The following is a 13,795-nucleotide window of genomic DNA, read 5'->3' on the forward strand; positions in this document are numbered from 1 at the left end:
GTAGCCTATGTTCGTTCTCAGGCTCTAAACTATTTGCTTATAATATTATACTCATTGAATTCAGTTCAGTAATGTTGGCATGAAAGCACAACCGAAAGACAGATTTACTTTTACTATTTTAAAATTGGCACCCGATAGCTTCTGTCCATATAAGTATCAGATGCTTCTATTTTAACCAGCCAAAAACACACCATAAACAGTTTATAAAATAAAAATACGAAGTCTAAAGTGTCACAGTAACTAAAGTAATAATAACATTATAAAATCCAACATGTCGGCTGCGAGAGAAAGGCGACGTTGCCGCTCTGCGTGGTCAAATAGGACGTTGTGTAGTGATGTACGTTTCGAGTGTTACCGATTTATTTATTTGTTTTTGTCGGTTTTTTGGATGTTATCGGTGGTTAAGGGATGGTTAGGAATTGTTTGTTTTGATGATTATTGAGGGGGAATCGTTGGGTAATTTGTAACTACAGTTGAAGTCTGGAACTATACCTAATTGAAATTAATGAAATAATTACAGGAAATATTGATCCAAATAGTAATTTATATATAAGTATTATTCTTGATAGCTTCGGAATAGTTATTTTTAAGAACACGCTCGATAACAGTAAGTTAATACTTACCTAACTAACTTCCTTTTTTCTTTCATTTTGCACGATATTAAAATGATTCCTTTAACAATTAATAACACCTATGTTAACTAACTTTGCTAATCTAATATTCTCCCAATAGTACAATAAACTGTAAAGTCGTTTTACCTACGTAAGGATTGTAGAGGCTACCCAAAGGTAATCACATAAAAAATTGCAACGTCATGTTAGCGTCGAAAAAAAATTGGCCTTGACTTAGTAGGACGTATTAAAAGTAAAGCTAATCAAGTATTTTGCATGGAGCGACTGCCTATCTGACCTTCTCAGCTTAGGGACCGGCCCGATACCCTTGTCCGACAACACGGCAGACTTTTTGGCTTCTAAAGAGAAAAGCCTACTGTCCCGTGCATCAAAGAGCACGAAAGTGTCGGTCCTGCGCCTGATATCTCTCCGGTCATGTCGGATTGCAGTCCCATCGGGCTATGAGAGTAAAGGAATAGTGAGTGCACTTGTGTCTGCGCAAATGCTCGTGCACTATAATATGTCCTGAGCAGCTGGCTGATCTCCTTAAATGAGAACAGCCGCCGTTGCCGAAATCGGCCGTGGTAATCTTTATTGGTTATCGAGAGTACCTATAACAAACAAACTGTCGAATGTTATGTTAATAAGACTTTTAGTCTTAATTCGTAGCTTTGTTGTTTGGCCTTGAATTTAATGAGATGCTATAGAAAAAACTAAATTACCATTCTAATTGCGTACACTGAACCACAATGGTCGTATATTTTAGTCTAGAAAAATCTTGTTTTTATGTTGTAATTGCTGTAGCCAGCGGCATCAACCAGCGATAAAAGTATATACCTACATGACTAAAAAGTAGACTTTTGTCCATTCTCAGGCTCATTAGTTTTGGTCGTGTGGTTCAGTAGTTTTAACAACAGAGTTACTCCGCATTGACAGTCAGCAATCTCGTAAAAGGAACTGCTTATTTATTTACTTATAACAAAAATTTGATGAAAAGTAATTCAAAGTAGGCTGAAAATCAGCACTTTTTGAAGGTCAATTTTGCTGACCGGGAGTGTGCCCAAAAGGCAGATACCTACCATTGCCACGCTGTATGGCAATGCTTTTCCTTTGTCTATGGCAAATTAATTCGCAATTCAAATTAAAAATCAATATGACAATCAGTTGTCAAGGACAGAATCCATCATGGCGTCCTATATTTCGGCGGAAAACTCACGCTTCGCAGAACTCTGACGAAACGATTGAGTGAACGTTTCGAAACAGTATTGTAATAACTTGCGGTCACGTTTATCCGGAAACAGACATGGTATTACTAAGAGGTAAAGTTCATGAGGTGTTCTCTGGATTTACAGAAAAGTATGTGAAAAATCTTAGACACCAATGACTTTGTTTCGGATGGCACGTTACACTGTAGGTTCCGGCTGTCATTGAACATCCTTGGCAGTCGTTACGGGTAGTCAGAAGCCAGTAGGTCTGACACCAGTCTAACCAAGGGGTATCGGGTTGCCCGGGTTACTGGGTTGAGGAGGTCAGATAGGCAGGCGCTCTTTGTAAAGCACTGGTACTCAGCTACATCCGGTTAGACTGGAAGCCGACCCTAAAATAGTCGGGAAAAAGGCTCGGAGGATGATGTGAAAAATCTTTTAACTTATAGAAAAGCCAGGTAATTTGACACTGAAGTGTGAAAAGTTAGTGTTGATTCCGATGTAACATATTACTCTTTATTTCAGCCAATTTATAATTACGTATCGGGAGCGTTAATTTACAAAACTCCCACTAGGCACTGTCTTCTTAATTAATTTGAATAAATCCTCCTTGAACGTGAAACATCCTTGACATACATTTGGAGTCATAAACCAATTGAGATATATAAATTGTTTAATATAAAAGCATCGTGTAGAGGTCGGGTGTTGAATAGATCTATTTCTATGCCTTATTCTACAATGGAGGTAATTTATTAGGCCTATACGAATAGAAAAATATCAAGGGTTTGTTGGTTTGGTCGTATCTCTTCAACTCTGCAACCTGTCCAATTCTGTAACTACATACAAAATGGTACCATAGAAAGCAATATAATATGTAGATATATAAAATGTGTTGCTGGGGAGTTTGTTGCGCCACTACTTCTTCCCAGCAAAAACACATATAAAGTGGTGAAGGGCGGGCGTTTTGAGGACTGTCTTTTGTTTTGCACGTGGCTTCTGACTACCCAACTGCCAAAGATGTTCAAATTAAATGAAACTCGTGACGAATACAGGTTATCCACAGACGGACCACATCAGGAATCGCTTTATCTGTGAATCTGTTAATTAATAGACTCCGAGAAAAAAAAATTGGTGATTACTCAACCGCATGCTATTAAACTGGAAGCCGACCCCAACATACTCGAGAAAAGGCTACGCAGAAGATCAAGCTATCTTATTCTAAATATGTGGCATTTGGCAGCCAGCCGGTACTCTGCAAGATTAAAGAGTATACAAATGTCAGATGGAACATTATGTGAGATTTCCGTATTGAAAACATTTGCAGTCACTACCGTTAGGCTGACATTTCTTAAAGTGCTGTTACAGTAACTGGATAGCACTTTGGTAAAATAGCAACTCTCCGATTTTTACACAGGTCCCAGGGCTAATAAGCCATAATGTTATTCTGATCTATTAGCTACATATATTCAGCTTAAATTTCATCAAAATCACTTTAGTAGTTTTTGTATCTTTGAACGCAAAAATATCAGGAATTACTGGACAGATTGAAAACGTACTAAAAATCCCTGTTGGATGGGTAGCCCATTTATCGCGGATATCTATATAATTTTTATCCGGGTGCGCGAAGTAGTTCCCATGAGGCGTGGGTGAAACAGCTGGCAAAGTAGATTGTCGCTCAACTGATTTTCTTTCTTAAGAGTCTTATTGACGTAAGCTAGGTACTACACTAGTGTGTAGTGTACCTAGTATGTTATATCTAGACGCATTGGCCTCGCTAGTGCAAAGACCTAGCTAGTCAATAAAGCATAATTGACACAATTGGAAGAACAGTACCGTCCTTGTTATATCGTGACAAGAACAGAGATAACTACGTTATTTTAACCAACTTGAAACACAGGAGGTTCTAGGTTTTTTTTTTTTGGGAAATGGTACGGTGTACTTTGTCAAACTGGTTGTCAGACTTACAGGTTTCGGACTACCAAACGACTGCCAAAGATGTTCAATGACAGCCGGGACCTACAGTTTATCGTATCCTCCGAAATACGGTCATTTTTGTGTCCAAGATATACTTAGAAAGTACATACAAACTTAGACAAGTTGCATTGGTACTTGCCTAACCGACATCTAACTCACATTCCTACTTGATAGGTTAGTTCTTACTTTACTCCCACTAGGCCACCACGAAAAAACAGAATAAAGCGACCTTCAAAAACACGAAAACCGTAAAACAGATTACGGAGCTCTACAAATTGAAAAATCGATAAATCCCTCCAGGCGTCCTTCGAGTTTCAAGGCCACTATATCCCGCAGGCCCGGGTTTTGTAACAAAATTGAGGAAAAGCAGCTATTTTTACGCACAAAGAAAGCCCAGAAAGGGACTGCTATCGTATTATTGCGATATTATCAAAAAAAACGTCATGTAGATAAGTGCGGTTTTCATAATATGTGACGTTTGAAATCTTATCGAGCCGATTCGAGTTATTTAAAGACTTTTGAATATTGGTAGTATTTACTCTTCTACAGAGAAAAAATGAGCGTTAATCACCACGCTTGCTCATTGCAATTTCAGACATTTAAGTTTCGTACTACCAAGTAAATAATATGCCTAATCTTCATCAAGGAATATTACACTTACTAAAATCGCGAGAAACATCTAGTTTCCAACATTATGTAACTACCTAGCCTATGTCATATGTAGCGCTAAAATATTTTTTCAAATCAGCCCAGTAGTTCCTGAGCAAACTCTTCAGCTTCATAATATTAGTATTTGCACAGATATCGACGCCAAACTTCATAATAACAAACTTTCAGCGATTCTTTCATAACACTTGTGTAAACATACGTCAGAGCTGAAATATAAAGAGTTCATTTACATATACTAATCCCTACTAATGTTATAAATGCGAAAGTAACTCTGTCTGTCTGTTACGCATTCACGTCTACACCACTGAACTGATTTTACTGATAAAATTTGGTACAGAGATAGAGTTGACCTTGAGAAAGAACATAGGATAGTTTTTATCCCGGACTTTTGAAGAATTCTCTTGGAAACGCGCTATAACCGAACTGTATGCGGGCGAAGCCGCGGGCGGAAGCTAGTACATAATAAAGACGAAACATTTGTTTGTTCGTTAAAGGCTAAAAAACTACAGAACCAATTTGAAAAAATCTTTCACTGTTGGAAAGCTACACTCTTCCCGAGTAACACAGGCTATATTTTATCCCGGTACGAGCAGTAGATCCCACGCGACGCGGGTGAAACCGCGGGCAAGGATAGGTATAATTTGTAACAATAGTTCATGCTTGAATGACGTAGTGGGTGAGTAAATATTATTCGTTAGAATTCCTGATTTGTTATGAGGAAGGAAAAACTTCAGTTTGCGTATTTATTGACGGAATAAGTTGGTAATATGATCATGTAGCTCCAATTCAAAAATAACTTGAACCTTTATTGCAAACCAGGCGGTTTTAGATTAGTCCAGTGGATATACCTAGCACCTAGTTTGAGTAAGTTTGTGTTTGATTAAACCCATATTTTAAAGCAGTGGTTCTTAACCGGTGGTCCGCGGACCACTGGTGGTCCCTGGAGGCATTCCAAGTGGTCCGCGAAGCTTTGCTTATCGATGTTGCTATATACGTTATCTAACTTTATTTTTATTGACTTATCTATGCGCACGCGGGTTTTCGCAACTTACGTAATTTTGGTTTTGAGTCTTAAAAAATAATTAAAATTTCGCGCTCACTTCGCTCGCGTATTCAGAAACGATATGCCCTTATTTTTGCATTTGACAACAATCAAAAAGTTAAGTACGTTTGGGCTAAATTTTACGTAATATTTGGTTTAAGTCCGATAAAAATTTCGCGCTCGCTTCGCTCGCGCATTTGGAAACTACATAGTCATATGTTTATCTTTCTTTGCATTTGCTTACCTACAACTGCCGACATACGTTTTACTTTGAGTAGTACGGAACCAAAAATTCATAAATTAGTAAAGAGAATGCAGTCACAAAAATATATATCTCATTAAATTTAAATCTGTAACTTTTAGTTTTTTGCTAAATAATAAAGAAATGAGTGCTAATTATAAAGTATGCTTGTATTCGTTATCAAGGAACTCTCAATTTAGGTAAACCGATGAGGTGGTCCCCGGCAAGACAAACTTTAGTTAAAGTGGTCCCTCATGTCAAAAAGGTTAAGAACCACTGTTTTAAAGGAACCACTAGTCCGACTTGTGACTAGTGTCAAAATGTTTCAGTATCAGGTAGCTCATTTACTATCGAAGGCTAGAGGCAAATTTTTACCCGAATCCACGAAATAACTTCCACGGTACAAGATCTAGTAAAAACCCAAAAACAAAACACTCAGTTCCCGCGAAAAACGCTGAAAACCAACAAACAATTTCGTCTAACAAAGCATTGTTTAGCAATATAACATCGTGACGTACTTGTGACGTCACACACGTTGGTTATACTTACAGCTGCGTTTGCGCAGATAATCGATTAATTAGCTTGTTTTGGTTTTACCAGAATTGACGTTTGGTGTTCAATTCGATATGTTTATGTTTTTCAGTAACTATAGGAGATAAAGAACGAGTTGTAAAGGGACGGTAGACTGCACATCAGTGGTAACTGTCATGCACCTTAACTCAATAGTAATAAGTACGATTTTCCTATAAAACTGTTACCACTGACCTGAAGTTGACTGTACGTTTTGAAGGCCAGCTGCCGACTGCACTTGCAGTGACTGCATGAAATTGGGCGGTATCTGGGGGCGACTGCACGTGCTGCTGCCGCTTCGATATAAAACGGTTTAATGTAAATACATACAAACCAGGATTAAGCTGTCATGTCGTTACAACCCCAACATAAGGATAGATAGAATTCATTTCGATATAAACATAGGGGTATATTTTATAAACGTTACACACTGCTGCTCATTCAAAAGGCAAATGACAGCAGAGAGGCAACGTCATTCGACGAAAACTGCACAAGAAGGTTAAAAAGCTTACCTCTTTCAGTCGCACTCGGTTAAAATAGAGAGCCATAACAGCCTACTTAGTTAACTGCAGCCAAGATTCGAAAGGTTGTGTTACCAGTAAAGTTTGATCAACCGGTACGCAATGGCGCCGTGTCGACGCATTCGTTTATACAAATTAACATATTTCTTGTTAATTTGACAGCTAGGTGCAGCTTGTTGTCGCCCACGTTCAAAAATATATTCTTTGGGAACACGATATACAATTACATCGGTTTTTCTATGGATATACGGCTGTTAGTGAACATCCTTGGCAGTCGTTACGGGTAGTCAGAAGCCAGTAAGTCTGACACCAGTCAAACCAAGGGGTATTGGGTTGCCCGGGTAACTTGGTTGAGGAGGTCAGACAGGGCAGTCGTTCCTTGTAAAGCACTGGTACTCAGCTACACCCGGTGAGACTGGAAGCCGACCACAACATAGTTGGGAAAAAAGGCTCGGAGGATGATCCTATGTATGTACATATATTGAGCGATCTCTGATGCAGTTTCTAGAGTTTCAGAACGAGTAAAAGCCGAAAGAGTAGTTGCGTTGCTTATTCTTTTATCAATTATCGAGTGAGCTGCAGGTTCAATCACCTAACAAGCCCTAGTTTCAGAGTTTTCTCAAATCCGCCTGACGGCCTCTGACGTAGAATTGTAACAACGACTGCTACTGAGTAGCATTTGGAGACGGCTTTACGAGCCCTCCCAGGCACAGAGTACAACATCACTTACAATCAAACTCCAGCCTACTTTGTGAGTGTCTAAAACCCACACAAAGCTATTTCGGACCACCAGAAGACAAAGACAGCTGTACTGGGATTCTATAAAACTCGATCAACAACTCGCATTTCACTTCGATTCGTAATGTCATTTCATACTTTAGGGGAGGTAGGGGAGGGATGGGCACTTTTTCACAATTTATTGCATAAAAAATCAGATTTTACAGATCATTATCAACTTTTATTGCCATTTCTTATATTCGGCTAGATATAATGAAAGAGCTTTCCTAAAAATTACAATCAGTTTCAACATTACGAGATATTTAAACGGTTTTATTTAGCTCACCCCGTTTGTTTTATTATTTATTCTTGGATCAAATTTAGTAATTCAAATTTCACCCTCTTCCTGTCAACCGATTGGTCTGAAATTTTGTATACACCTTTAATTAAATCCAATATGGCCACCGGCACAAAATGGCACAGCCCCCTCAATATGGGTATCAAATGAAAGGGCTACACAAGTAGAATACTGTCAGCAACCCCAGCGGGGCGCAACAGGGCCAAGGCCTGCCTGCACGTCGATTCTATAAAATTCGAACAACAACTCGCATTTCACTTCGCTATTCACTCTCACTTCGCATTCGATTCAGAACGACCTTGATTTTGCATTCTGTAAACATCACCTAATCACTTGCGAAGTGAAGTGAGCTCGACATCGACCAATGCTGTGCTAGTGACTTCCCCACTCGACAAAATGTCAACCGAGATTAATCAGTTTTTAATTTTATCAGTTTTGACACAGAATTTTAGCTAAATATGATGTTTTAGTTATAATTTGTTATTGTAAGGAATTTGAGGCAGCTTTTAAGTATAAAATAAACAGAAATCTCTAAATTCGTGCTGTGAATATAATCTATGCTTACCCTACGAAAAAAAATACTGACAGCGCCAATTTGCCTTTCTTGCTGATTTTGAGGAAACCTTATATATTTTTTTACTACGGCCGGATTGTTCAGAGCTTCCACTACTTCATTTATGCAACGAGATGCAGACGGTTGCGATAAATAAGTTCTGATGCCCTCTTTAATAACCTTCTGGTAACCGCCACTAGCCAAGAATGATAAAGTACATAGTATCTGTGAAACAATAAATCAATAAAAAATGTAATACCTACTTTATCTGGATTTAGTGAAAACAAAATTGAGACCAATTTGGTTATTTTCATGCTTAAGAGAATACCAATATTATAACTGAAGTACAGAGTCTTTTGAAAACATATCAGCTGGCGGGGAAACCACATAAAGGGAATACTCCTTATTAAGAACTAAGTGTTTTTCTTATTATTGTGTGCTTGATTACAATTTTCACTGACGAAGAAGAGCAAAAATTTACAAATTATACATTACATGGTATGTCCAAGCCTTCCTACCATAGGGAGCATTGGACACTTTTGACTTAGTTTATGAAAAAAAAATCGGTAAAAAAACTTTTAAGTTAAACGGTTTTATCTTATGTGCACTGAAAACTAGAAAATAAAAAATAGTTACTTACCTGTCAACCTACGTAGGTGGTCCCGGTCATATTAGACTAAAATAAAAACGTGGGGCCCATTAACTATTGCTGTAGTACTCTCTTCTAAAGGTATAATAGGTGTGGATTGCATCGACTTACTATAATTGTAACTGGAGATTTTGACAATCAATAATTAATAATAGAAAATACACATACCTTTCATTAGTTTTCTCTTTATAACGATCCGAAACCGCAACAAAATATTTAAGTACTTTTACGAGTGTTTGTTCTTGACAACTCACAGAAATGACAGATAGTCTATGGATGAACACCGTTACCAGTCGGTTACGTAAACTACCCAATAAAAAAAAACAAAACTATGATCAGAAATCAGAATAAAAGGACCCCCCTTTTATTCTGATTTGATCATGTCTCCCAACTGCCCATCTCTCCCCTACCTCCCCTATAGATAGACAGATTTTGACAGATCTGTCAAAATCTCGACTTTGATTTAGTTCAACTTGTCAACACGCTCGATAGTGTAGCGCTAGTGTAGTTTGACAATGTCAATCACGAAACTTTAAGGTAGAATTCCGTGGGTCGCGATTGTCGCAGCCGCGCGCGACAAAAGTCAACCTATGAAAAAAAAGCACCGCTGCCGAGGGCTGCGACAGTCGCGCGCGGACGACGAATTTCGTGAGCCGCTCGCGGCCGTACGCTTCTCAACATGGTCTAGCGCTTAATAACATCTATAGAATTTTAGTAAAACCAGAATTAAATTTTTGACAATGCCGCGAGCAGCTTACGAAATTCGTCGGCCGCGCGCGACTGTCACGGGCCTCGACAACGGTGCCATACATTTTCATAGGTTGACTATTGTCGCGTCCACGGAATTCTACCTTTAGATCGAAGTCGAAGTGAGAGTGATGTCGAAGTGAGTTGTGATATTTTATAGAATCGACATGCTGATTTCCAGGCAGTTGTTTTGCTTAGTAACAGAGTAAAGCCTACCTATTGCCTAGCTAGTACATATTTTACAAAATAAATGCATAAGTAATTGGATACCTACTCAACAGTACCATACAAAGTAATTGTTTATTTTCATTTCCTTTCATAATCAGACACCGAAGACTATAAAACGTGGCATTTAAAACTATTGATAACTTTTTACTTCTATCCAGGTGCACAAAGTTACCTCAAAACGGGACGCCACTAATATCAAATAAGGTATTAAATAACATCTTTGATAAAAATCCATTTCACGCACTCTCTCCAGCCATCCAGGTACAGTGAAATATCCATTTATAGAAATGATCAATATAAACACAACACACGCCGCGCGACGTTGCCGCTCTTACCTCGAAAACAACCGTCTCTCTACACAGCTATATTAACCAGTTATCGTAAACCGTAAAACTGGTTAACCGATATAACGCCTTACGATTACGACATAAGAGTGTCCCTTCACTAGCAGAGCGCGGGAGTTTTGACGTTTCAAAATGGAGTATATAGCGATGTAAACAAAAAATTACTGCAGATGAAATTCAACCTTATTTTTAAAGCTGTAGAATTCAACATTTAATGTGAGTGAAAATGTAAGATGGCTGTTTGGGTTGTGTTATAATCGTGGTGAGGCTCACGTAGTGCTCGGCGTTCAGTTAAAAAAGGTTAAAAAACAGATTGAAACCAGGATGGAATTGCGTCGTAACCAATACATTCACAAATAAACATATTTTTAAGTAAAAAGGATGTGTGTTTACTACAAAATTACGTAATCTACTTATCATAATGCCTATTACATGAATATTGAATGTTTTAGACTAAAAATCTGCATTTTATGGCCGTCTAGAAAACTGGATAGAAAGTAGGTTCGCTTGATCAAAATTAATTTATAGGCACCTAATTTGAATATACTATGTATAGTAAGAAAAGTATTCTTAATAGGAAATAAATCTAGATACAACTAAAATAATTGTAGGTTGCCCGGGTATCTGGGTTGAGGAGGTCAGATAGGCAGTCGCTCCTTGTTAAGCACTGTCTCAGTTGCATCCGCATAGACTGGAAGTCGACACCAACATATTCAGGATAAAGGCTAGGCTAATGAAATAAAATAAAAGTTTTAAATTCGACCATATAAGTTGCAAAACTTAGCATTTCGAACAAAATGAAGCGGGGTGGAAAGAATCGCCTCATACCATAGGTACCCCACTTAAACTTGCCAATATAGCAAGACCCGCGGCAAAATATAGAACTACAGAAACCAAATTGAAAATACCGTTTTCTCTTGACAAGTAGCGCCATCTAAGGGACCTATATAATTTGGTAGCTAAACTTTTTGTCAAGGGAGAATAGGCAGGTGTGGGGTAACCATTGAGAAACATCATTCATTCTATTTTTAGTCTATCGCTATTCTCAGAAGAAGCAAGTGTGGTTTGGAGAATAAAAGAAATATCAGGTGGAAGATATGCATAATAAGATTTAAGAGCGTAAACGCTTTTTAAAATACTCTACACAGTTATACTGATACAATAAAGAAGAAAACAAATTCTTTGTTTGTTAGTATAGGCTCCCAAACTATCGAACAGATTTGAAAAATCTTTCACTGTTGGAAGTACTTGGAAGGCTACACTCTTTCCGAGTAACATAGGCTATATTTTATCCCGGTACGAGCAGTAGTTCTCTCGGGACACGAATGATACCGCGGGAAAACGGCTAGTTATTACATTCCTCACACTACGACTATCTAGCTAGACAATAGTTTAGTTGAAAGTAAGTAATTCTTCTTATTGAGTGAGCTGCAGGTTTAATCACCTATAGTCTGTTTTTTAATCTCGTAGACTAAATTGACACTTGCAAAATGTCAAACTTTCTAATAATTTTGCTAGCTCTGTGGTGCAGTGTTGTACTTACGATACCGGTTCGTTGAATCGTAACTTTTTATCTATAATAGACGAATTTAATATTCATTCAAAGTTTTATATTTAAAATTCACGTACGTACACATGGCTGTACGACGTGCTACAAACTGCCAGGGATATCTGACCACGCAAAGCCATGCGTAATCATCAAGGATAAGCCCATTATTTCAGGATGACTTATTGTAAAAAGTTACGATTCAACGTACCGGTATCGTAAGTACAACACTGCACCACAGAGCTAGCAAAATTATTTGGAAGTTTGACATTTTGCAAGTGTCAATTTAGTCTACGAGATTAAAAAACAGACTATAACAAGCTCTAGTGTCAGAGTTTTCTCAAATCCGCCTGACGGCCTCTGACTTGGAATTGTAACAACGACTGCTATTGAGTAGCACCGGGGACGCTTTACGTGTCCTCTCAGGCACGGGTTTGTAACACCGACAACTTCTACACTCTGGGCTGCTTTGTGAAAGTTTCTAAAGCGATCATACATTTTGGTAATAAGCACATGCTTTTCGACCTTGGATGACGTAGCTCATTATAAAACGCTTCTACTTAATTTGTTGACTAGTTTTACTAGTTTAGGTTAGGCATATAAGTGTGTATTTTGGATTTTATTAAAAATAAATAGGTATGGTAGATAATTAGGAAAATATATCGTAGGTATACCTATCTTTTTACGAGGTCAAAAATGTGCCCCACTTACTTAGTTCAAAGATATCATACATATTTAAATTCAGTACCTACATGTAACTTTTATAATTATAGTAAATCTAAATCATAATACAATAAAAACGGACTAAAAATAATGACCCTTTGCTTAGAAAATAACTTTCTAAAGTTTTTACTTTTAACATTCACACTAACAGCGCCATCTAGTTGTTTGTTACCGAAATAACAGATCAATTGTAAATTGACACGCGCTAGAACTAGGTACTAAAAGGTTTAACAAAATATGCGTGGATTTCTTGAAAAAGCGCTTCAAGAACGGCTCTCATTACATTGGACGTTGTTTGTTATAACTTATAGTTGCTCCATATTGTAAAAATAGAAGCAATATAAGGAAAAATAGTCATCATTAGATGTTTTAACGGTGTCATTTTCAATAAAGACATTTTAATTTTTAAAACTTCTGCATATGTGAAGTTTTGAAACTAAAAGTAACCTATTTCAAGTTACCTTTTGTCATTACAACTTTTTTTTACTTTTAATAAGTTAAGTTAACTAGTTTTAAATAACGTTATAACTAATAAACAAAACATAAAGCACAGGTTACTAGAACAATAACAGTAACGTATAACGTGTTAATAACGAAATGGCGTTATCGTTGAGAGGAACGTTACTGGATTGTTCCAGTATTATAAAGAGATTTGTAGTTAAAAAAGCAGAAAACATACCTTCGTTTTCAAATTTCCCATTCCAATTTATATTAACGTACTCTTCAGTATGCACGCGTTTCAAATGGCTCCTCAAATTTGCAGTTGTAGTACTAAAAGAGTAAGAATTGTTACAAAATCGACAAATAGCCTTAGTAGCACATTGCGGGTCCTTGTCATAATAATTCCACAACACAGAAGTCGGTCTACCTGGTGGTTTACCCATGATTAACACAATAAACAGTTTTTAACACTTTATGTAACAGTTATTTGTAACAATAACGAATCACGGAAATAACTGTTTGGTTATTTTTTATAACCTACAAGTTTGACATTGACAGATGTTTTGTAAGTGATGTTTTCACTTGGGTGGATACGTGGATACTAGTCTTTTAGCACGAAATTATGGAAAAGTGAGCGGAGATGCCGTAATGCAGGT

General features: G+C 37.5%; 1 protein-coding gene across 2 annotated transcripts in view; it reads right to left on the reverse strand.

Moving 5' to 3' along the window:
* LOC124644218 overlaps positions 1-13,680 on the reverse strand; it is a 39,033-nt gene extending 25,353 nt beyond the window's left edge. Inside the window, exon 1 of one of the 2 annotated variants that reach the window (XM_047183467.1) lies at positions 13,378-13,680. In XM_047183467.1, the coding sequence (XP_047039423.1) occupies positions 13,378-13,582 (205 nt within the window). In that variant the 5' untranslated portion in view covers positions 13,583-13,680. The remainder of the gene's footprint in view (positions 1-13,377) is intronic. The other variant, XM_047183468.1, reaches the window with a different exon arrangement.
* Between the last annotated feature and the right edge of the window lie 115 nt (positions 13,681-13,795).

The sequence above is a fragment of the Helicoverpa zea genome, chromosome 29 (assembly GCF_022581195.2).
Source record: "Helicoverpa zea isolate HzStark_Cry1AcR chromosome 29, ilHelZeax1.1, whole genome shotgun sequence".
In the NCBI taxonomy this organism is placed as follows: Eukaryota; Metazoa; Arthropoda; class Insecta; order Lepidoptera; family Noctuidae; genus Helicoverpa; species Helicoverpa zea.